This window comes from Sapajus apella, unplaced genomic scaffold (assembly GCF_009761245.1).
Source record: "Sapajus apella isolate SASKATOON/1434 unplaced genomic scaffold, GSC_monkey_1.0 scaffold3, whole genome shotgun sequence".
NCBI classification, from domain to species: domain Eukaryota; kingdom Metazoa; phylum Chordata; class Mammalia; order Primates; family Cebidae; genus Sapajus; species Sapajus apella.
This window is the reverse complement of record NW_022436943.1, coordinates 39,162,426-39,188,671: the sequence shown is the minus strand read 5'-3', so window position 1 is coordinate 39,188,671 and position 26,246 is coordinate 39,162,426. Positions and strand designations below refer to the sequence as shown.

General features: G+C 35.5%; 1 protein-coding gene and 1 non-coding gene across 14 annotated transcripts in view; both read left to right on the top strand.

Moving 5' to 3' along the window:
* Positions 1-26,246, top strand: part of TRPS1 (transcriptional repressor GATA binding 1) — a 250,406-nt gene that overhangs the window by 57,003 nt on the left and 167,157 nt on the right. For all 13 annotated transcript variants that reach the window (XM_032252294.1, XM_032252266.1, XM_032252220.1 and 10 more), the window contains 2 exons: positions 7,277-8,406; positions 25,146-25,749. In XM_032252294.1, coding sequence (XP_032108185.1) covers positions 7,277-8,406; positions 25,146-25,749 — 1,734 coding nt within the window. The remainder of the gene's footprint in view (positions 1-7,276; positions 8,407-25,145; positions 25,750-26,246) is intronic.
* On the top strand, positions 9,318-9,458 carry LOC116536323. Its single transcript, XR_004262572.1, has one exon. It is a non-coding gene; the product is annotated as a U4 spliceosomal RNA (small nuclear RNA).

Here is a 26,246-nt window from a genome sequence, read left to right as displayed (position 1 = left end):
TCAAGTAAATCCTTATTGGTTTCTTTTCTGTTTCTCTAACTTTATCTTCCCTTCTTGTCTCTTCCTTTCCCTTCTTTTCTTACCTCCCATTCTTTCCTCTTCCTCCCCCTCCTCCTCATCTTCCTCTCCTTTCCTTTGATTTATTTTTTCTGTTCTTTTGTTTCTTCTTCCTTCTGTTTTTATTTCCTTCCTCCTTCCCTCTTCTTCCTTCTCTCCTTCTTTGCCTCTTTTTTCTTTTATTTTCTTCTGTCCTTCTCTCTTTTTCTCTTCTTCCTTCTCTTTTTTAATCCTCTTTCCTTTCTCTTTTTTCTCCCACCTTCTCCCCTTCCTTCTTTCCTTTAATTTTTAAAAATTCTATTTATAGCTGAATTGTCCTTCATTTTATAACAAGTATGGGTCTACTTCTGTTAAAACATATCATCTAATTATACTTGCATATGTAAATATCAGCTATCCAACAAGACATTACCTATCCAAATTAAATCTCACTATTCTTCTAGAAGGGATAATAGAATAAGGCTAGCATATTTATGTAACTTGTTACATAGTAAGCACCATTATGTAGCAGATTCCTTTTAAATATTTGATGATGTCTCTACCCTCCTCAATATTTCCTGAGAGCAGCTTGCATTGTCTTACTCTCGCTGATGCTGTTACTAGTTTTGTTTCCTTCGCCTGAAATGCCTTTCCATGATCACTGCCTTTGAGGCTAATCTTCAAGTATCAGCTCATCTGTCAACAGCCTTTGCTGACTCCTCAGTCTGGGTTAGGGGCTCTTCCTTTGTGTTGTCATGGAACCTGTTATGTGTCTCAGCAGAAGCATGTATTCCACTGTTTTCATCTTTTTAGTTGTGAGCTTTGTGTGCTAAACCAGAGACATGTTAACATTTTGGACTATGCCATTCTTTTTGTATTTCCAGTGCTTGGCACATAGTAGATGTGTTAACACAGCACCCTTCCCTGGAGAAAGGATATTCTATATTTTCAGAGATTAGATTTTTTCTTTTCCCATTAAGATACTCTTTAGAATACATGTATAATTCTGACATATTTCCATTATGAGCCAGCGGCAGCTGCAGGTTGGATTCTGTAGAGGAGTGCTAGGGGAATTCGCTTAGCTTTGTAACCCACTTGAACTTCATTTTCTTTTATTTATTTTTCCCGTAAAAGATTGTCTTCCAAATTATTAAGATGGACTTTTTTTTTTTTTTTTTTGGAGTCTTGCTCTGTTGCTCAGGCTGGAGTGCAGTAGCATAGTCTCAGCTAACTGCAACCTCTGCCTCCCAGGCTCAAGCAATTCTCCTGCCTCAGCCTCCAGAGTAGCTGGGATTACAGGCACCTACCACCACACCCAGCTAATTTTTGTATTTTTATTAGAGATAAGGTATCACCATGTTGGCCAGGCTGGTCTTGAACTCCTGACCTTATGTGATCCGCCTGCCTCAAAGCTCCCAAAGTGCTGGGATTACTTACAGGTGTGAGCCACTGCCCCTGGCCTATTAAGATGAACTTTAAGATTTTTTGGTACTGTGTCATCCGAATACCAGATAACTATAGAAAAATTAATTCAGAGTTATATTGAGTAAAATAAGAAAACCAGTTTAGTGTAAACTGTTTATTGCTGTAATGCAAAAAGCCGGTAATAAAAACGTACTTAGCGAGGAATATGCCGTATTTTCTTCTTCAGTGTGCCCTGTATAGGTGTTCATGTTTTGGTTTCCCCCATACCTTCCCCAGCCAACTGGACTCTTACATTATAAACCCAAATAAGGGAGTTGTCACTGATAGGAATAGACCTCAGAAATAAGCTATGCATGGCATGAGAGCAAGATGATTGTCATATAATTAGATTTGTTATTGAAATTCTTAAGCATTTATTCTCTGTCAAAAGTATATCATTGAAGCACACTCTATATTCTAGAATTTTTTTGAAGCACTGTACATGCAGAAACATTCCTGATGTATATAAGCAGATTAATTCTGACTGTAGTTATTTTCAGCCAAGATCTGCCCCTTCAGATTTTTTTTCAAGTTATTTGAAATATCAGTATTTGAACAGTATTTTTTTTTTAACAACTTAGCTTTTTATTTTTAAGGTTTTAACTCTTTGACTATCAGCCCATAGCCTCAAGTTCTCTTAAATTAGTACCCTTATAATTGTCTCTGTTGCTATCAATTATAGTACTTGAAAATGAACCACATCTGAGAAAAGGTTTGTGTTTAGTTCAAACAACTCTTTCTTTGCTACATTGAAAATAAGTACATGTGCTAAAGTGTCATTTTAAGAACTCTGAGGTTTTAAGAAATATTTTCCTTTCACGGATTATTTTAGATATTATTCTTATTAGATTTGCTCCATATTATTGGGAGAAAAGAAAGAAATGGAAGTTAATGACCTTGAAAAAAACCAATCCTTTTATAGTTTTCACCTCTACAGTAAAACATTTTTTTTTCTGTGTGTGAAAAGATATATGTAAATAAATTATAATTGGAACCATGGAAAACACTTCATAGTAGGAATAGTTTTTAAAACCAGGGCTAAAATCAAATATAAAAAGCTATGCTAGTCCCTAGTCAGTGAAAAAGACTTTAAAATCTGTTCCTTTTTGTGCCCTAATTTTTTTTAGGTTTTTATATATCACTTTAATTCACAATCAAATGACTCCAAAGTCAGTCATTTGCTTGTGGGTGAAAGATGCATTTTGTAGCTTCTTGAAGAAACCCACGTATGTCAGGTCAAGTCAGTGGTAAGGGTGCCATGAAATACTGTGACCAGCATATCTCAGGTAACTCAGGGGCCTTGGTGAGAAATTTTCATCTGTTCATATCTCCCTTAATTTATTCACTCATTCAATCAAAATGCATTGAGCCCTGACTTTCTTCTAGATAGGAATAAGACTGTTCCTGTAGCTCAAGAAGCAATATAAACAGAAGCATTAGCTTAGTAACAGCAGATTGAACCTTTGCATTTACAGCTAAGAATATTGATAGTGACAAGTGTGTGAGTTTGTCACTGAATAAATTTATCACTTCCATTCTGTTTAATCTCTTTATCCCATTTGCACGAAAAATTTACTTGAATGATTCATTTTATTAAATAATAATCCTAGCTATGTACATGTTATTGTCGAGTGTGCTATCTAATATGGTATTCCCTAGCAAAATGTGGTTATTTAAATTTTAGGCTGGGCACGGTGGTGCATGCCTATAATCCCAGCACTTTGAGAGGCCGAGGCAGGTAGATAACTTGAGACCAGGAGTTTGAGACCAGCCTGGGCAACATAGTGAAACCCTGCCTCCACAAAAAACACAAAAAGTAGCTGGGTGTGGTTGCATGTGTCTATATTCCCAGCTACTCTGGAGGCTGAGGTGAAAGGATGGCTTGAGCCCAGGAGGCAGAGGTTACAATGAGTGGATATCGTGCCATTGCACTCCAGCCTGGGTGACAGAGTGAGACCCTGTCTCTAAAAAAGAATTGTTTTAAATAAATAAATTCCAGTTAATTACAAATAAATTAATGAAACACTAAGAAAAGTACATGAACATAAATTTAAAAATTAGTTCTTCTAGTGGCTACCATATTGGACAAGGAAGATTATGGAACATTTTCATCATCTCAGAAAGTACTATTAGCACAAATCTATAGTTCTTACTTGATCCTCACAATAATCCTATAAAATGGCAAGTTGTACTGTATTATATCCATAGAGACCAGGAAACTGAGATGCCAGGAGGTTAACTAATGTATGTTTTCATAGAATTTAAGCTAGAGAAATTCCTCTAGAAGCAAATAAATACAGGCTGATATAAATACAAATGAATAAAGGTTTTTATTTACAATTTTCTTTATCTTAAAATGTAAGTATCTTGAAGGCAGAGATATTATCTGCCTCCTTCAATACTATATCCCTAATATCTATCATGGAGTCTGATACAAGTGGAACACTTAGTTACACTAATTAGATGGATAAATATATGTAGTTTTAGGCCCAAGCAGAATTTACAGTTTAATATAATTGTAAAAATTTGGCCATCTCTACCAAATGAACTGCTGGGTTTAATGGGTTATAATTAAAGTTCTGGTTAGCAAAAGAAGGAAGTTTGAAAGCTATACTCTTTATTCTGCTTGCTATCTCTTGTTAGTATAGTCATAGCTAAGAAGCAGTAAATTTTTCTATTCCGTGTTGGATTCAGCCATTTGAAAAGTTTGCAATAATTGTATGAATGTTTAGGCACTGTTTCCAGACAGTAAGTTGCAATAAATCGTTGCTGCAAACACTTATTTTGCGTAATTGTTCTCACTGTATATTTGTTTTTACTCTAGAAAAGAATAGGTTTAAAATAGCATACATGGGGCATGCAAATAAAATGAATATGGTCAGTAGACGCCAATAGTGTCTCCTAAAATAATAAATTATGTTTTAGAATGGCATTTAAATGCTGTATATCAGTTATATTTCACTATGACTTCAGTGTATATCTACTGGTATAGAAAGCAGAAAAATTGCCATAAATATAGCTTTTAGATTTTCTTTTTGAAAGAAAAAAGGAATAGAATCCTGTCACTATGCTTTTCAAAATTGCCTTTTAAAATATATGATTCTAATATTATATTAGCTTTTAATAATATATAATACAAACCTGATTTACTGATATTAACCAAAGGCAAATATGTAACCTGTAGAAGTGTCAGTATTGTTCTTGCCATTAAATGAGATCTGTGAGTTTTCATTTGCTTACTTGACTTTTGAAAGAACAGTCAATTGTATGGAGGTATTTCTTCTTCAGCGTAATTAAAATATATAGCCCTTAAAAGCTTCTTAAATAATGAAGTTGGCACATTTTCCCTGGGTTAAGAAAAAAAAGAAAACATATCTACACATGTACTCCAACTTAAAAGACCTAACTCATTTTTTATAGCTTAGATAATCCTAAACCAGAATGCTTTACTGATAATTTTTCACAAAATTGCCTTTCTTTTGTAGTCCCTTCACCTGATAGTACTGATTCTTAGCCTGGGTTTTCTGACTTCTTAGGTTGTTTTTAAGTAACAACGACCTGAAAAGGATGTTAGGATGCTTAGTAATAACTTAAATTCACTTCAAAATCATATGTTAGGGATTTCTTAAGTATATATATGCTCTTTGTTCAGCCTTTTCACTGTGGTCATGGCACATGAGGCTTAAAGATTGCAAAATCAAAGAAATAGTGATGATGCCTGGTGGTTTCTTGGGAATCTTGGTTCAACAAGCAGAAGTTCAAAGCTTTTTATAATGGGGAAGCTTGACAACTGAAGCAATGTGAAAGCTTAAACAAGAAATTTTTTTTACCTCTTGATTTTGCACACCTTCTTTCTTTGCTTATGTTAAAGGAGTGGGGGCGACATCTGAATTTATCTCTTTTGAATCAAGTTTAAGTTCCGGAACAAATAATCTGATTGATGGCCATCTATTTAAATATTTTGTTCTTTGCAAATACACTTTCTCTTTACCTCTAGTGAATTGGGAAATATATGTAGAGATTTTTACAATAGATGAATTATATTTCAGTGCAAGTTTTTGTTGCTTTTTTTTGTTTCTGTCACTTAAATGCTGAATTAGAGTGTTCCATGCTGTATCCGTGAGTGTATGGCTTTGACACCTCCTCTCACACTATTGACTGATTGTTAGGTTGCTGCCCGGAAGGGTATCCCATTCTTAGCTTTCTGGTTAGTCGATGCTCTGTCATCGACAGACTGAATTCTATGTGTTTGGGGTGGCAGCTATAGACATCGCATAATGTGAAACATTACATCTTTTGATTAAAGGCTGTGGGAAACTTTTGTAAGTTACTATCGTAATGTGCAGTAAATGTTGAGTTGTTTAAGTATTAATGTACATTTCCTAGAACTATAATACTGGACATAAATTTAGTGTTTGCCTCAATTGAATAAGCTATTGGCCAGAGAGGTTAAGTAACTTGATCAAGGTCACGTATCATTTTAGGTAACAAAAGGAAGACTTCAGTTTTACTCCTGTACTTAGAGGTACAAACATATCTCTCAATGTGCAGCTAAAATATTATTTGCATTTCAAATAGAGCCTTTACATGATTTTGAGATGCCTGAGACTTTTCTCATGGAGTGATTTGGATATGAGCAGTGATCACACGTGTCATTTTTGAACAGCTGTTGAAGAAGGCAGAACATGATTATGCCATTTGCTTAATATATTACATCTGGTTGCTGGGAAAATTGAAAAATTCCATGATGTTGGAAGAGAAAATTTTTCCCTTTTTGGAATATTTCATTCAAAAACTCTATTTTAAACTCTGAATTTTGGCTGCTTGGTGGTGGTTTAATTGTACTGCCTGTTGAGGTACACACTGAGAATGAAGGAAGGATTTTATTTAAAGTGCCCTTTGGAGGCTTTCGTAGTCCTGATTACCATGTAATTTCATAATTTGGGAAAGAAAGCAGACATGTAGTGATTTTTTATGGTGGAATTATTTTATTTTAGCATTCAAACATCTCCATGAATTATATGAGAAGTTGGGAGCCCTTTGCAATGAGACAGAACCTTAAACAAATTAGGGCATAAGGCCATGGAAGATTTTTCTTCTTTTTGTTTGTTCTAGATTGGGAAACATTCGAAATTCTTTACTGGTTCTCCTTCACTAGTATTTCCTGTATACTCAATTCATTTGTGTGTGTGTGTGTGTGGTTTCATTGTGCTTTAATTATAAGCCATTTGGGGTGCTCATTTGAGCACCTTTATTTTACCCAAAACAGAGACCTCATCTTTGCCTGAAGCCTCATTGCTGTAGGAACTGAACAGGATATTTCCTTGGAGAACATCTGCATTGAATAGTTTCTGAACAACTGCCTCTAGTTTTGACAGTAACCTTCACTTTTTGAAAAAACATCCCATGTGATTTGGATGCTTCTGAAGAAATGTGATTTGAAGGAGGCAATAGTAAATCATACCCTGTTGAAAATTGTTTTCTTAGTTTAAAAAAATGTATTATTCAGTCTTTCAAATTATAGTGCATTTATTACTTACCTTCACCTGTTACTTTGGCCTCCAATGTTTAGCATAATGAGCCTCTCAAAGAGTAGCTGTTGAGAAATGAAGAGTGAATTTATTTGGCTCTGATTATTCAAGTGATTTCATAATAAGCAGGAGTACTATTGTATTTTTTGATGTGCAATACTTGGCAGTATCCTCCCCCTCCCCTGCAGAGAGCCCCTTGAATTAATGATACCTTGGAAGTAACGTCCATTTCTTCTATTTTCCAGGTGACTTCAGGTGGAACATTCATTGGCATTGGACGGAAAACACCAGATTGCCAAGGAAACACCAAGTATTTCCGCTGTAAATTCTGCAATTTTACATATATGGGCAACTCATCCACCGAATTAGAACAACATTTTCTTCAAACTCACCCAAACAAAATAAAAGCTTCTCTCCCCTCTTCTGAGGTTGCAAAACCTTCAGAGAAAAACTCTAACAAGTCCATCCCTGCACTTCGATCCAGTGATTCTGGAGACTTGGGAAAATGGCAGGACAAGATAACAGTCAAAGCAGGAGATGACACTCCTGTTGGGTACTCAGTGCCCATCAAGCCCCTCGATTCCTCGAGACAAAATGGTACAGAGGCCACCAGTTACTACTGGTGTAAATTTTGTAGTTTCAGCTGTGAGTCATCTAGCTCACTTAAACTGCTAGAACATTATGGCAAGCAGCACGGAGCAGTACAGTCAGGCGGCCTTAATCCAGAGTTGAATGATAAGCTTTCCAGGGGCTCTGTCATTAATCAGAATGATCTAGCCAAAAGTTCAGAAGGAGAGACAATGACCAAGGCAGACAAGAGTTCGAGTGGGGCTAAAAAGAAGGACTTCTCCAGCAAGGGAGCCGAGGATAATATGGTAACGAGCTATAATTGCCAGTTCTGTGACTTCCGATATTCCAAAAGCCATGGCCCCGATGTAATTGTAGTGGGGCCACTTCTCCGTCATTACCAACAACTCCATAACATTCACAAGTGTACCATTAAACACTGTCCATTCTGTCCCAGAGGCCTTTGCAGCCCAGAAAAGCACCTTGGAGAAATTACTTATCCCTTTGCTTGTAGAAAAAGTAATTGTTCTCACTGTGCACTCTTGCTTCTGCACTTGTCTCCTGGGGCGGCCGGAAGCTCGCGAGTCAAACACCAGTGCCACCAGTGTTCATTCACCACCCCTGATGTAGACGTACTCCTCTTTCACTATGAGAGCGTGCATGAGTCCCAAGCGTCGGATGTCAAACAAGAAGCAAATCACTTGCAAGGATCAGATGGGCAGCAGGCTGTCAAGGAAAGCAAAGAACACTCATGTACCAAATGTGATTTTATTACCCAGGTGGAAGAAGAGATTTCCCGACACTACAGGTAAGTCATAGGAGGGTGGGAGGGATATAGAAACAAAATAATAGAAGAAACCCACAGAAAGAGGGCTGAACCAGGAATTATTGGGAGTGATTCTGATGACTTGGGGAAGTTATAAGAGAAGACCACGTAAAAGATCATCAGAGATTTGCAGGTGATATAGTTATAGCTATGATCACTGTAGATTTTTGTTTGGTTCCTTCTTTAGGACTTTGCGCTCGTGTTTCATACTTGTTTTATACCATTTACTGATTGTATTTTTAAATTCACAGTGATTCTAACAATGCTGATGAGTTTAACAATTTACCATAGTCCATTTATTTGTCCTTACTAAATGTGACTCCACATCCTAATTTTTTGACAGAGCAGCTCCCAAATTACAGATACTATTATAAATATATCCTATTCTCTATTCTGAGAAAAAATTTTGAGAAAGCGTTGCTCATTTTTATTTTAAAATGAGATTATATATTCTTCTAGCTTTGAACAATTCTGCAATATCCTTGCTTGGCATACAAACAGTAATCTAAAGGTGAGAATTTTTGTAATATGTATGATTTTGGATGTACACTTGTCCCTCCAAGCAGGTAAAACTGCTTAAGTTATTCCAGATTCTTGAATGGATGTGGGACATGTTTGTGTTTTCCTTCTGCTTTCACCGTATTCTCTTTATAAACATTAACTTTCTCAGTTAATATTTTATAATTTCTAGAGATAAGTATAGGATATGTATCTTTATTTCATTTATGTACTCATTCCTTAATTAATTAATTTCGAAAATCCTGTTGTACGAGGCATTGAATATGCAAGAGAGAAAACATAGTCAGTGCCCTCATGGAACTTACAGTTTAATAGGGAAGATGAGACACTTAGATGATTACAAGAATAGTAAGTGTTATAAAAGATGAAGTACAAGCTTTGTGCAGTGGCAATATCATAGCCAATGAGGTTTACCCGAGGCACGATTATTGCTAATTGAAAACTTTTCCCAATATCCCGCCGTGACAACTTGCAATATAGTCGGCATTGACAATTTTTGACAGTCTCTATAGGGAGTGAATATTAAAAAAAAAAAAAAGATGAAGTACAAGGCAGTGTGTTTGAATATAATGATAGCATAACCGAATAGGGTGGGTTAGGAAATGCCTTCCTGAGCAAGGAGCATTTTAACTGAGAGTTGGTTATAAATAGGAATTAGTTCATCAAAACGGTGGTGGTACCCTGTTTTCAGGTATTATTTACTGCTCGTTAGGTACTTTCTCGTTATTATGCCTCTGGGCATCAAAGTAGAAAGCTTTACTTACTATGTCAATATCCCAGTCTAAAAAATCTATTCACTTCAATTTTTACATCCCAAGATATTAAACAGTTTCTTCCATCCCTTTTAAAAGTTGTGTGTTAGTGCGAGTGTGTATGTTGTTTCAGTCACCAGTAATGGAGCAGTTCATGTCCAACAATAGGCTAATAATGTGGAATGTTAATTTGAAGGGCATCCCAATGTTCACAGTGAATCAAAATGTTCAGAAAACACTTACTTGAGATTTACACTGTTTAATTTATAAGGTCAGCCCTGGGAAAGACACAGTCCTGCAATCAAATATGTGTTCACACTTGCAATGAGTGTTTCTGGCTCCTCTGATGTTAGCTGCATGTTAATTTATTTCTGAGGCTCGCAGACATCAGCTGCTTTCTGAGCTTTACTAGTGTGGATATGCGCACATGCGCACATTGTGCATGTACCTTTATTGAGTGATATAAAAATCGGATAGTCCATTCTTTTTACAGCTTTTTTTTGTTTTTTGGAGAAATCATCATGATTTTCTTTAATCATGAGGAAACCAGCCAGAACATATACATATCATGGACCTGCACACCCACACACATGCACACACACACATACACATACACACTTATTCTGATACATCTAGCTACCAGAACATTTGGACAAGTTATTTTTCTATTGATGCAGCTGAGGCATTTCTTGAGAATCTGTCTGGGAAAACAGGGTTTTCACATGCTTTAGGTGAACAAACTAATCATCCAAGAAATAAAAGTATGAATAAGCCTATTACTGAATAATGTCAGAATTTAGTTAATATTCAGTGATGAAAGTAAGCTCCAGAGAAAAGAGAAGTATTCTTTTCTTGTTCATCACTGTATCTGCACGATTTAACACAGTGGCAGGATGCCTAATGGGAGCTCGGTGAATATCTTTATGTAAATGAGATCCCTGTGAGTTTTTGGCTTCACAGGAGTTATGAATAAGCTGAGATTTCCAAGGTGAGTTACATTTTAATCCTTCACTATTATATGATCTTGGAACCCTTCTGAGGACCTACGCTTCTATATCAAATGACAGTTGTCTGTTCATTTTGAATTTAAGTCAACTTCTCAGCATTTTATTAGCTAAAGAGTTGAATAGGACTTGTCCCTAGGGCATTAAAATATTCTTGCACTTATGTTTGAATCCTGATGTAGTTGTCTGACCAGAGATCCTTTAAGGTGCTGAGTAGTTTATCTCTGATCTGTTTATGAGTTATTACAGAGATATTTGAAATTTGGAGCCTTACAATTTCAGAAGTCACAGCTTAGTAAAAAACATAAAGAAACTCCACTGAAAGCTGAACAGTAATGGTAGCCCCGGAGATGTGAAAGAACATAGTCACATGGATGTTTAGAACTTGATCTGCTATCAAAGCATTTTTCAAAAATGCCCCATTTTTAAGATAGAATAAGAGGACAAGTTTACCTTATCACATATTATCTTTATAATTAAATTTGTTTACTCAGATTATTCATGTTGGGAAACTTCTGCCACAGTTCTGTGTTATTGTAAAATATTCCATGCTTTTGAGTGCTTTATACTTAAGAGTATAGTAAAAATTAGCATAAGCTGTGAACTGTATAATATGTGAAATCATTTAGCTATAAAATGACTATAGCTGAGAAGCAGAAGAGTTGATCTAGAGCTCTGAGTGAAAATCTCAGTATCGATTCCATTGCATGGGTGTTTTCTTTTTAAGAACTAAGTTAAATGTGGTGGAACTGCAAACATGATCTAGTCAGCAATGGATTGGGTCCATTCTCTTAATGTTTAGTATTTACTTATAATACCCCAAACTCATATTATGACTGAGTTATTATATTCCACTAATGAGTGGTTTGCTCACTGCATTTCTTTTATTATGTATCATTTACTTCAACTGTGTACCCGTTCTCTATTGACTGTTATTTTTCTTATCAAAATTTTCAGTGTTATAACGTTTTTGGTAGAAGTAGGAGGATTACTTCCCTATGAAACAGCTATACTAGATAAAACATATGCAATGCATTTCTAGACTTCTACGAATTAAGGAAAAATTTTAGAGCCTTTGTTCTCTCTTCCACCAAGACTGCACTAAATGCAGACTAGGGAGAAGTGAAGAATAAGCTTGAAATATGAGATTATACTGAGGGCAAATGCCAGTGTCGATACTGCATTTGATCAGAAGACTAAGCCTGGAGTTACTCATAGAGAGAAGGGGTTGAATCTGAATTTGCTTTAAACTTAGATCTTGAAGGTGGCTAGGGTTTTTACATTAGTGCCTTCCTCTTACTTCTGATGTAATTAAACACAAATTTGTGTATAGAAAAGCACTCCAATTTTTACCTCCAAGATATTGATGGATACAGATAAATTTTATATGAGCTCACTATTATGAAAATTCACCATTTGAACAGGAAAATAAGCCACCATAGGTGAAATCAGAAGAAAACACAAATAGTAGCCGTACATACCCAGTCACTTTAGATACAGGAGTTTTCAGTTATAAAATACTAGTAAGCATTCAAAATATATAAAAGTTACAATTAAAAAATGATTAAACAACATGAGACGATATGAACAGGCACTTCCCAAAAGAAGACATTTATGTGGCCAACAAACATGAAAAAAAGTTCATCATCACTGGTTATTAAAGAAATACAGATCAAAACCACAATGAGATACTATCTTACGCTAGTTAGAATGGTGATCATTGAAAAGTCAGGAAACAACAGATGCTGGCAAGGATGTGGAGAAATAGGAACGCTTTTACACTGTTGGTGGGAGGGTAAATTAGTTCAACCACCATTGAAGACGTGACGATCCCTCAAGGATCTAGAACTAGAAATACCATTTGACCCAGCAATCACATTACTAGATATATACCCAAAGCATTTAAATCATTCTGTAGTAAAGACACATGCACACTTATGTTTATTGCAGTACTATTTGCAATAGCAAAGACTTGGAACCAACCCAAATACCCATCAATGACAGACTGGATAAAGAAAATGTGACAAATATACATCATGGAATACTATGCAGCCATAAAAAACGACGGGTTCATGTCCTTTGTAGGGACATGGATGAATCCGGAAACCATCATTCTCAGCAAACTGACACAGGAATGGAAAACCAAACACCACATGTTCTCACTCACAAGTGGGAGTTGAACAATGAGAACATATGGACACAAGGAGGGGAGCATCACATATTGAGGCTTGTTGGGGAGTCAGGAGCAAGGGAAGTGAGAGCATTAGGACAAATACCTAATGCATGTGGGGCTTAAAACATAGATGACAGCTTGATAGGTACAGCAATGGCACATGTATACCTATGTAACAAACCTGAGCATTCTGCACATGTATCCCAGAACTTAAAGTAAAATAAAAAAAAAAAATTGTCAAGATTCCCAAAAAATTGACAACATATGTTTCAATTAAGAAATATAACTCTTGAAACTTAAAACATATGGATTGATTAAACTACATATCAGACAATTAAAAAGAACAAATGAATTAATCAGAATGAGGCATTAGAATATTTAAGAGAGATCAAGGAGATGCAAAATGTCAAGGGCATATAGTAAGACATGGAATATAATGACCTGTTCTAACATACATCTAATCAGAGTCTTAGAAGAAAGAATATATAGAGAGTAGGTAATCAGTATTTGAGAACAAAATGGAAAAAGACTTTATAGAACTAATGAAAGACATAAATACTCAGACACAAAGAAGCATAGCATACACTAAGCAGGATGATGTATACACATAAATTCAATTACACACACATTGTAGCCAAAGCGAAAATGCCAAGGCAGAGACATCCTTAAGAGCAGCTGGAGACTACCAAGAAATCAACTACTCAAAAAGACGTTTAGGTTGACAGACTTTTTTTTTTTTTTTTTTTTTTTTTTTTTTTTTCTAACCTGGGACCACAGGCATGCTACACCACACCCAGCTACGTCTTGCATTTTTTGTAGAGATGGGTTTTCACCATGTTGCCCGGGCTGGTCTTGAACTGCAAAGCTCAAGCCATCCTCCTTCCTCACCTTCCCAAAGGTTTGGAATGACAGGGCTGATATCCAGAATTTACAAAGAACTAAAGCAGATTTACAAGAAAAAAACAAGCCCATTCAAAAGTGGGCAAAGGATATGAACAGACACTTTACAAAAGAAGACAGACTTTTTATTAGCAACAATGAAAACTGGAGGAAGGAGGAATATTATTATTCAGAGTTTTGAAAAAATATCAAATACTCAACCTTGTATTGTCTGCCCATCAAAGCTATCTCCCAAGAATAAGAGCAAAACAAAGACATTTTCCAATAAGTGAAGACTAGGGAAACATCTGAGCAAATCTAAACAAGCATTGCCTGTCTTGTTTATGCAGTTAAAAAAGGAGCAGACTAGATAGGGCGCAGTGGCTCACACCTATAATCCCAGCAGTTGGGAGGCCACGGCTTGAACTCAGGAGTTTGAGATCAGCCTGGGCAACATACCAAGACCTCGTCTCTACCAAAAAAAAAAAAAAAAAAAAAAAAAAAAAAAAGATGATCTGATTATCGTGGTGAATGCCTGTGGTCCCAGCTACCAGCTGCTCAGACAGCTGACATGGGAGAATCACTCAAGCTCTGGAAGTTGAGGCTTCAGTGAACCATGATCATGCCACTGGCCTAGGTGACAAAGACTAAGGTATTGGGCAGTGCTACTATGAAGTTTGAAGGGAAAATGACTAGAATGAAGGTATTCTAAGACCCCTGAATTGTTGGGAGTTACTAAGCTAGGACTTTGTTATATCTACTGGGAAAAATTTAATCATAGCTAATAAAAGAATAGGAAATGAATGTATAACTTCCGAAAGTATAGAAGAGAAAAATGAAATAATGAAAGAAAGAACACCTGTCAGATTTAATCAACTTTAAAAAAATGGTGAGAAAATACGTGGGAAAAGTTAGACATATAGATGTTTTAAAGTAAAATCTACAAAAAATTGCAGATATCAAAAGTCTTGTTTAACATGTATGTATTAAACTTTTCCACTGAAAAGATATCAGGTGATATTGAAAAAGAAAATGTAACTGTATCCTGCCTACTAGGTATACACCTGAAACATAAGTCTCTGGATGTTCGAAGGAAAAGAATAGACTTAGTTATACCAGCAAATACAAGCTAAAGGAAAATTGAGTTCTCTTTATTAATCTCATCCAATTTTAAGAATTTATTACAAACAGCATATGAAGGAAAGAAGGGATCATTGCATAATAAGAGGTTTAACTTCTTTGGAAAGTACAATAGTTCTAAATACACAAAATGTAAATATAAATAAGTAGAGCAAAAACTGATAGAGGAACTACAGGGAAAATATGACATACCACAATCATAGTGATAAAGTTTTAAGAAAATTCCTTATTAAAAGTTAAGCACAAAAAAAATTTTCAAAATTGAAAAGATTTGAACAGCAAATTATCAAACCTGATTTAATAAAAATATATACATTATGTACCAATTAGAGAATGTACATGCTTTTTAAGCACATATAGAGTAGTTTTACAAATTGAGACATGTTAAGCCAAAAATAAATTAAATTTCTGAAACAGTATCTCATAGAACAGATCCTTTAACTCAGTGCAATCAAATTAGACCTCAATAACAAAAAGATAAGGATATATGAAATTATACAGGGCCAATCCTAACCAAACAAAAAAGAGATCACTTTATTAATCTCAGAAAACATAGACTTTATGATTAAACACCTTGTAAGGCATAGACATGGTTGGAAAATACAACTTTGGAAGGCAAATTTGGAAATATCAGATGTTCATATTCCTGGCGACTACAGAATTTTACTTCTCAGAAGAACACCTTTTACATGGGTTTGCTAGGAAACATGTGAAAAAATGCTCGTAATTATATTTTTAGAAAGAACAAAACAACCAAAACAAAATCAGTCTAAAATGAAAATAGGAAAAAACTCTGATTGTCTATCCAAAAAAGATTAATTTATTTGTAGAATTTTCAAGCAGTGGAATGTTTTATAGTAGTGAATTTGAATAAATGACAAGTGACTACAACATAGATGGATCTTGTAAGAATAATTTTGACTGAATAAAAACAAGATCAAGACAAGTCACAGTGGGATAGTGTTTTATATAAATTTTAAAAAAGCAAAATAAAACTATATACAAATATTCAAATGTATATCATATTTACCTGTTTGTATACGTATGATATACATATGAATATTTGTATATAGTTGATATATGTATATCATAAATATTCATATATATCATATTCATATGTATATGATATTCATGTTAGTCATATGTATGTGATAATCATATATATACATATGTTCATATGTATATGATATACATGTATTCTACTCTACCATAAATAGTACTTTATCATATATAATCATATCTATATCTATCCATATAGAATCTGTTCCTGTCTACACACATATAAATTTCTATTTACTTATGTAAAATCACATTTTATAATTCTGTAATTGCTTTAATTTTTGTTTGTGAACTTAGATATAATTGAATATGTGTGTGTATTTTTTATATGTCACTAATATAAATTGTGTAACTTTAAAACAAAAAAGGAGGTATCAATTCTCATCAGTGCCCACGTCCAGTAAAAACATGAATGAATGATCAATCTCACTTACTATTAAAGAACTCACTGGTAAGGAAGTACTACAGACTCAGTAATATAATTATTGTCTAGTACAAATATTAAAATGTTCATTGTTGGCTAAAATGTGGAAAACTACACACATATTTTGGTAGTATAAGCAATGACAAGATTCTTTTACGAGATTTATGAATGCATTGTTAAATTTTAAACAGTGCTTCCAACTTTTGCTGCCTCCTGGGCTCAGGCAATTCTCCTGCCTCAACCTCCTGAGTAGCTGGGATTACAGGCACGTGCCACCCTGCCCAGCTAATTTTTTGTATTTTTAGTAGAGACGGGGTTTCACTATGTTGACCAGGATGGTCTCGATCTCTTGACCTCGTGATCCACCCGCCTCGGCCTCCCAAAGTGCTGGGATTACAGGCTTGAGCCACCGCGCCCGGCTTACTTTCTGTTTTATAGGAAAACTTATCTTTATGAACATTTTATAGGAATGTTTACCTTTTGAAAGGGAATCCTAAGCTTGATTTTTTAAGGTATGGAGTTAGTAGTATTTTTTCTTCCAATTAAAGATGAAAGGACCTCATCCTATCCCCCCATAAACCAGTTACTGTTGCTGAGTAAATACTAATCAGATTGTTTCAACTTAAAAATGCAAGATGAGTAAACAACAGTTATTTTCATTCAGAATTTTAATTTTTCTTAGATTTTGATCTGGACTGCTTCTCTACTTTTAACTATTTTACAGTTCTAAAAGACTGACTGATAATCCACCTGTAATTCTGTTTTTGCCTTTGTTCCTGCCACCCTCTTCCCATTTTTCATTTTATCATATCACAGTGGCAGTAATGCTACATGCTACTCATTGTAGATATTTATATCAACAATACATACATTACAAAAATGACTTCTTTACTAGATGTCAAACCTACTTGAACTACATTTGAATTTAAGTATTGGAATCACCTTCCTTTACCCTACTTCTGTGATAATTTATCTGTAGTTGTTTGATTCTGTAATAACCAAAAACTACCTTTCAGGGTCTAATTAATTAGTATTTATGATTTATTCATTTACTTTGATGCTTCATTTAGTCATTGAAGAATAAAAACTGTGGTTAAAATTATTCATTGATTATACTTAAGATTTTAAAACATTATTGAAAGTAATATACAGTTATTTAGTAAAAGAAAGAACTCTTCAAGTGATGACATAAATCTCAAGGAGTTAACATTTAAAAGAAAAAAACAAGTCATCCCTCAGAGCTGTACTTCACATACACTGTGGGTTGGTTTATTATAAAAATATAAATATTATCAGAGCTTAGCAATGGTGTAGCATCTTTTAGCTGATTTTTTTTCTAGAAGCATTCCTCAATGCTTTATGAATTATGAAAATAATGTATAATATTCTCTACTAAAGAATGAAATACTACTATTGTGAAAAAGGGCCATTGTGCATTGAAGCATGGAAGGATCAAAAAACAAATGCTTTTTTATAGCACATGAAAATTCTATAAAGTAGAATAAGGAATAACATATTTTTTCACAGAGATTCTAAGCCACTTGAATTGAATTCAAATTTGATCTTTTTAGACAGCTTGATGTCATCTGCCTGGAGAGAAAGCATGATTTAGTTCTTTAATCAAAGTTTCTTTGATTTGCCTCCACACTGTCAAATACTGTTTGGGACATAGTGAGATTTTATAAAAGTATGTCCCAAATATTTTATGGGGCATACACTAAAATATTCATTTATTATCTAAAATTTAAATTGAACTGAGCATTCTGTGTTTTATGTGATGACCTTATGCTTATGCTATGGAGACCTATAAAATGACATCTTTTCTCCTCAGATAGCATGAAGAAAGTATTTGCTATCAGGGTGGCAGGAAGATAGATAATTTAAATTAATACAAAGCATTTATTTGTAAAATCTTTTAAATTAGTTTGGTTTAATGTAGCCAGAAGTTTTAGAGTTTTTAAATAATGAATAGTTTATTCAAAGGACCACTTAAAATATGCCATCTGCAAAATAACTGTGTACATCTTAATATTTCTCTGCTGCTTTGTGACCGTATGTATTTTATCCAGTATCCCGAACATCCAGAGCTGTGATTGTCCATTTCTTTGTTCTTAAGCAGATACTTACTATGTATCTGGATATTTTGCGATGAGGGGAATAAATAAGGTAATTACATATATCTGTAAAGTGAGGCATATATTTGATTTTAATCGAAAACCATCTGTGAGAAAAAATTGAAGAGAAATACAAGGATTTAGAGTAATGAGGAAGACACTAGATTTATTCTTGGATTGAATCATTTGGGAAATCTTTATGGATGAGGGGGTGGTTAAGTTGGGTCTTGAGAAATAGAGGAAAAATTTCCTGAATGTCTTTGAAGTTTTCATGTCAATGCTGATGAAAAGAAAATGCATTCAGTAGGTTGGAGGAGGTTCCAAACTAATGCACTTTCACAATGACTAAATTTTTGTTCTTGAGAAAAGTTTCCTTTTAGTGTGGTTTATTATAATCTAGTCTTATTATTTGGAAGTGTGACATTATATTGAAGATCTTGGCAGTTACAACTAAGAGAATGATATATGTCAGAGAATATGCTCAAATCTTTTAGGAACTAATTCCTGAACAACCATTGCCTTAACTATCAAATAACATACATGAAAGAGTAACCATAGACAAGAGCAAAAATATTCTATTTTTTCTTCAATATTTTTATGTTAATCAGCTCTTCTGTGCTTCTGCTTCCTTATCTGCAATGTGAGGTGGAAATATATACTTTTTGTGATTGCTGTGGGCAATATATTTAAATGATCTAGCACTAAAGAATATTTAAAGACAATCCCCAAACACTGCTAAAGAAAAAATGAATTGGGATTATTCCTGATAATTTTGTGCTTGTAATTTATTTTATAAAGCTGTGAATGTTGACTCAGAAGGTATATGTGATTTAAGAAGAATAACAATGTTGTCACTCATAAAAAATTCATCTTGGAGCTGAGAGTGGTGATACGTGGCTATAATCCCAGCTATTCAGGAGGCTGAGGTGGGAGGATCCCTTGAGCCTAGGAGTTCAAGGCCAGCTGCATGATTCTTGCTACTTAAGATGTGGTCTGGAGACCAACAGCATTGGCCTCATCTAGGAGCTTGTAAGAAGTACAGACTATTCTCAGGATCTGGAAAAATATGAAATAAAAGAAGAAATACAGAATATTAGATCCTACTCTAGTCTTCCAGCATCAGAACCTGAATTTTAATGAAATCCCCAGGTGATTTTTATATATTAGTTTGAGAAGCACTGGTCTAGATTTTAGTATAAGCATTGAAAAGTTTATAGTGCTCCAAGCTTTTGACATTAATGTTGTCTTTTTAATATGTTTTCTGTCATTCATTTAGGGCTGATAATATAAGGAGAAAGGAGTTGTTCAAGTCTCAAGAACACTTTGTAGCAAATTGCCTTTTCTGCTTCACCTAGTGGTGTTCAATAGCCTGAAAGATTGAGCAGTTTAGCAGTTTACTGCTTAAATGTCAAGCTTTACTCTTTTTTCATTAATAGTAGTTAGACACAGAATCTTAAGATTCTGAATAACAACATTAATAAGGTCTTTGCCTGTATTTTATTAAAGCCTTGGGAGGAAGGAGATGTCTTGTGAGTTTATTCACTAAGATGCTTAGAACCATGATATAGCTAGTAATATTGGTTTATGGGTATTGGTCCTTGCAATTAGTATCATTTGAGGACTCTGTTAAAATTAAATATTTAGATTCTCAGGCTATGCCCAGGATATTCTGGTTCAGTGGGACAAGGAAGACTTGGAATCTCTATTGCCGAGAAAGAAACTCTTTAAGTTGCAATGCTGCCCAGCCTGTTTTGCAAACCATTGCTGTAGTCAGTTTCTCTTTTATCTGTTTGAAGACCTTTTCCATCCCCTATGTTTCATTTGGCATATCGTCAGTAATTTACTTTTATATAAAATTAGAAAGGTAGGCAGTGGAAAACAGAAAAATAAAACTGTTCCGGTACTTAGAAGCCCTGTGTTCTTTACTTGATATAGATGAAATGGGCAAGGCATTATTTATCCATTTTACTATCTGTAAAATGGGCCATATACTTCAGTGGAGCGTGAGAACCTGTAGACATGAGTGCTTTGAACTTTCAAAAGAAAAGATGTGTGAATTGAGCTTGTTTTTACAACCTTGTTGTAATATCCTTCCTGTTAAAATGTGTTTTCCTTTTCGACATAAAACCTGGTTCTCATGGAAAACTTACCCCCTGCACTTTCTGTTTCCTTTGTACTTTATACCTATCCCCACTCTTCTCTGTGTTCCTACAGTTCTCCAGCACCTGTACCATGGGTGGTTTTGCCTTGGTCTGTTGGTTCATGAGGTCCTCTCTGGGCAGATCAGAGCAGCTCCTGCTGAGACCTGCTAGGAGTCAGGGAGTTGTCCTTTGTTTGCTACAGGAACTTCAAACTAGAAATCCTAGAAGACTCAGACACTTTGTCTCAGGGTGTGATACCCTGTGATGAACTCATGTTTTGGGCAGGGCCCTAGGACCTTATATAATAGGGAGGAAGTACTAGTTAAATCATAGGTGAAGATTATGTAGCTGTAGTATCTACTGATTCTGCAGTCTAGAAATATTCCTAAGCCACCCCATCCCTTCATCTTTATTCAGACTCAGTAGATATTAAAGCAACATAATCTTAATTGTTTCGATATATTACTAGATATTCCATGTTTTAAACAACTTTAACATTCATACATTCATAAAACATCCTCACCTCCCAAGTTTTTAATAAAACACAGGTAATACCCTTACTGTCTTTGTTATTTAGAATCTGAAGATACTGGGTCTGACTGCTATTAATGAAAAAAGGGTAAAGCTTGTCAATTAAGCAGTAAAAGGCTAGACTGCTCATTCCTTCATGTCATTGAACACCACCAGAAGAAGCAGAAAAGCATAGAATATATGCTACCTGGCCATGCCCTGAAGCAAAGGATCTTCTAGGATATAAGCTTGGTTTTAAAAATGCTTTTTGTCATGGTTGAGGTAAATGGAGGAATGGCAAAGAATGATACCAAAACACGAATTTGTAAGTTTAAACTCTTGTAGAAACAGTACAGAATATGGATTCACAAAGAAGAGAGGGGCTTTATTTAATTTTAGGATTTATACTGGTTAACTCTCACTTAATATGCACAAGAATCCTATCAAGAGACAACTTTATTTTCATTGCAGATGAGAAAACTGAGACAGGTTCGGTAACTTATTCAAAGTTATTTACGTTGTAGAATACAGAGCCAAAGTTTAAAGCTTAAGTATTCTCCTTAAGAGTCTACACTCTTGGGCTGGGTGCAGTGGCTCACACCTGTAACTCCAGTGCTTTGGGAGGATGAATCATGAGTTCAGGATTTCAAGACCAGCCTGGCCAAGGCCAACATGGTGAAACCCATCTCTACTAAAATTACAAAAAATTTGCTGGGCATAGTGGCTGGTGCTTATAATCTTAGCGATTCAGGCTGAGGCAGGAGAACTGCTTGAACTCGGGAGGCGGAGGTAGCAGTGAGCCAAGATCGTGCCACTGCACTCCAGCCCTGATGACAGAGTGAGACTCCATCTAAAAAATAAAAATAAAAAATCTACACTCTTATGTGTGTTTGGTTGTTATACCAGTAAGAATTGATAGTATACCATTTGAAAATAATTTTGTTGTGTGGCCCACAAGAATTTTGTGTTTCTTTTTGTATATGTTGATCCTTTCTCTTCCTTGTCACCCTTGTATTTACAGTCTTAATATCTTGAAATAGAATCACTGTAATCCTTTGGCATTTTATTACTGGAGTTACCAGTTTTGGTAGAAGTGTCAGTGGTAATTTATAGTATTATTTTATAGGCTGGGATCTCATTAGAGATTTCAAGCAGAGATCTCACCATGTCACAGAACCAAAACATGCCAAAGTGGGCAGTGAGTCCATTATAAACATCTTGGGGTGAAAATCAATCATAGCTCACTAAGTGCTTTCATAAGTTTTTGTTGTTTTGATTTCCATGACTCAATACATTGTGTAGAATATATTCAGTAGGGTAATTTTGGATTTATATGTTTATCTCCCATTAGTTAAACTAGAATGTGTGTGTGTGTGTGTGTGTGTGTGTGTGTGTGTGTGTGTTTTGTTTGTTTTTGTTTTTGTTTTTGTTTTTGTTTTAGAGACGGAGTCTCACTCTGTTGCCCAGGCTTGAGTGCAGTGTCGTGATCTTGGCTCACTTCAGCCTCCTCCTCCCAGGTTCAAGCAATTCTCCTGCCTCAGCCTCCCGAGTAGTTGGGATTACAGGTGCCTGTCACCACACCCAGCTAATTTTTTTATTTTTTTAGAGACAGGGTTTTGCATGTTGTTCAGGCAGACCTCGAACTCCTGACCTCAGGTAATCTGCCCGCCTCTGCTTCCCAAAGTGCTGGGATTACAGGCATGAGCCATCGGGCCCAACCTAGAATGTGGTTTTGATAAGAAGCTTTTGTAGATGAGATCCATGAGGCTCTAGGTCCTAGATTTTAGGTATTGTCTATTGTATTTTATATTCTTAATCCTGTTTTTGAATTTTCCAGCCTTGATATTGGTGGCAAGATTATTCCTCTTGGTCATAACCATCTTCACCTTAAAGATTAGGCTATTTCCACTTGAGAAAATTACTTTTACTATTGTGCTTTTATGGTCAATTCATCCTACCATTATTTGCCATTTGTTGTATTTATCTTTACTACTTAGACAATCAAATAAATAGGAGAAAATATTGGAAATAATCTTCTGTAAAAAGTAAATATCCATATTTACTCAACAAAATGTAAGCTCTTGTGTGCTACATTAAACACTCTCAACAAATAACTTGAGATTTTGTTACATGTTTTACACCTTTGAATTTTGCTTCTGTAAAATAGAAACATTCTTTTGGAATTTCAGCCATCTGGCATGTCTTACAAAGGGATGAAGTTATTGATAAACTATTACAGTCCCAGAGTAATTAAAACATGCATTTGAGCACCTACTCCCCAGCTGATTGCTTTCCTTTACCTTTGAAGAGATCCCCTATTATCCGTACCATGATCTACAGAATTCTAGATAAACCTTCAAGCTTGTCAATTGACATACACCCCTCATTTATTCCTTTAAAACCACAATGTCCTCTTTTCAGTGTCTCAGACTTGCTAGAATGTGGTTTCCTTTCCTCTTCCTCATCCTCCAAGGATAGCTCCTTTTCGCCCTTTGATTCCATGTATCTCCCTCAGAAAGTCCTTCCTGATTACCTATGAGGCCTTTTACCCCAATTACCATCCATTTCATTCTTAGGTCATATCACTCTTCATACTTACAGACTTATAGTCATGTGAAACGTCCTGTCTAGTCATTCCTGACTAGACTCTAAGCACCAGGTGGGCAAAGACTATGTATCTTTTATTCACCAAAGTGTACCCAGTGCCTGGCAAAGAAATATTTTGATGATTATCTAAAATTACATATATGAATATGTATCTTACAGTATCTTACAGCTTTAAGTAATAGCTCACAAAATTTATTTTGTTACTTTAAGTAGGTAACTCATAGCAAGTTATATCAGGATGTAGAAAGTGTTTTCCCGATATTTATTTAAAGAGCCATACACAGCTTTTATAGTTAAACAAAATATGCCTTATTCCATATCACTTGTGTATCTTTCGGGTATGCTTTTTATACAATGCTAAACTTCTTCTTTATCAATCAAATGTTTGTTCTAATGTAGCAGTTACTCTTCTCTCTTTAACAGCAGAAGATGCTATGGAATTTGATAATAAAATTGTCTTGTCTTATGCCATTTAAAAAGAGAACACACCACACAGACGCGCACGCGCGCGCGCACACACACACACACAAACCGTTATAATGAATATATTTGTAAGGCATCTATCATAGTGTTTCTCACTCAACAGACACTCAATTTGTTGAATGTCTATTATGTTCTCATAGATGGATAGAATTCGTGTAGAGAAAAATCTTGGGTTATAAATGCACTTTATTTTCTAGATTTTACAGATCATTCAGCCATAGTTAATTCACTAAATGGATTTGAATTTGATGATACAAAAGAACACTTTATTTATTTTTAAAAATTATTTAATAATTTGATAATGATTTATTTTATTTTTAAATTTAGTTTCTTTTAATATATGAAAAAGCTATACAAAGGGCTTCAGCATTAGAAATTGAACTGCATATACAGGGGAAAATGCTCAATTTAGTTTAAATAACAGAAAGTGAAAGGGCATTTGAAATCAGGTGTAAAAACACAAGAATATTGACTTAAATAAATAATTAATGATTATCCATCAGGGTAAAGTGCATCTATCAAGGTAAAATGAACGGAGTGGGGCATTTGACAATAATGCAAACTAACCAGTTTTAATGCTAATCACCTGGAATGTATGTGCACAAGCATGAGCAGAGTGTGTGCATGCCTGGTGTGTGTGTGTGTGTGTGTGTGTGTGTGTGTGTCTGTGTGTGTGTGAGAGAGAGAGAGAGAGAGATACCTATTACTGCTAATATAACAAGGAAACTTTGCATTCTTTATATAGACCTGAAATTACAGTTAATTACATTCCAGATTTGGGTGTTAAGAATATTGCATTTCTTTCTATCTACTACATTGCCAGAGTAGGTAGCAAATTCAGGTGCTGAAAGGCTATTAAAAATAAAACAACTCTTCAGAACGCTGTCTTTGCAATGACTGTTTTCTTCTTCTTCAGGAGAGCACACAGCTGCTACAAATGCCGTCAGTGCAGTTTTACAGCTGCCGATACTCAGTCACTACTGGAGCACTTCAACACTGTTCACTGCCAGGAACAGGACATCACTACAGCCAACGGCGAAGAGGACGGTCATGCCATATCCACCATCAAGGAGGAGCCCAAAATTGACTTCAAAGTCTACAATCTGCTAACCCCAGACTCTAAAATGGGAGAGCCAGTTTCTGAGAGTGTGGTGAAGAGAGAGAAGCTAGAAGAGAAGGATGGGCTCAAAGAGAAAGTTTGGACTGAGAGTTCCAGTGATGACCTTCGCAACGTGACTTGGAGAGGGGCAGACATCCTGCGGGGGAGTCCGTCATACACCCAGGCAAGCCTGGGGCTGCTGACGCCTGTGTCCAGCACCCAGGAGCAGACAAAGACTCTGAGGGATAGCCCCAATGTGGAAGCTGCCCACCTGGCGCGACCTATTTATGGCTTGGCTGTGGAGACGAAGGGATTCCTGCAGGGGGTGCCAGCTGGTGGAGAGAAGTCTGGGGCCCTTTCCCAGCAGTATCCTGCATCGGGAGAAAGCAAGTCCAAGGATGAATCCCAGTCCCTGTTACGGGTAGGAAGGTTTCATTTTCAAATAATTTATTTGTTTTGAAGGGCCAAAGCAGGACCACACATTCTTTCTATATAGGATTGTGTTGTGTGTGAAGTGAACCTTAATGATCTGGCCCAATCTGGGGATTTATCCTCCTAAGGCCAAAGTGGCAGCAAGTAGCTCATGTGTGTTTGTGTGTGCTGTGCACTTACTTGGTACCGTGTTAGACAGTCACTTGTTTGTCTTTGCTCTTAGCTCAGATTGAATGTTGGTTAATCATTCCTGGTGATTATGCAAAACAACAAGGCCATATTTGGAGAAGGGAGGTTTAGAATCCCAGAAGGATGCACATCTGTTACATTGAAATAACTAAATGACTTTTAAATTTTAAGCTGGTATGACAGTATATGGTTAATAAGGAAGTCAGCAGAGATTTAAATCACTAAGAGTATAATGTCCTTGATGAGATGTTCAAAAATATAGTGTTTTTTGTTAAAAAAAAAAAAAGCCATGGTATA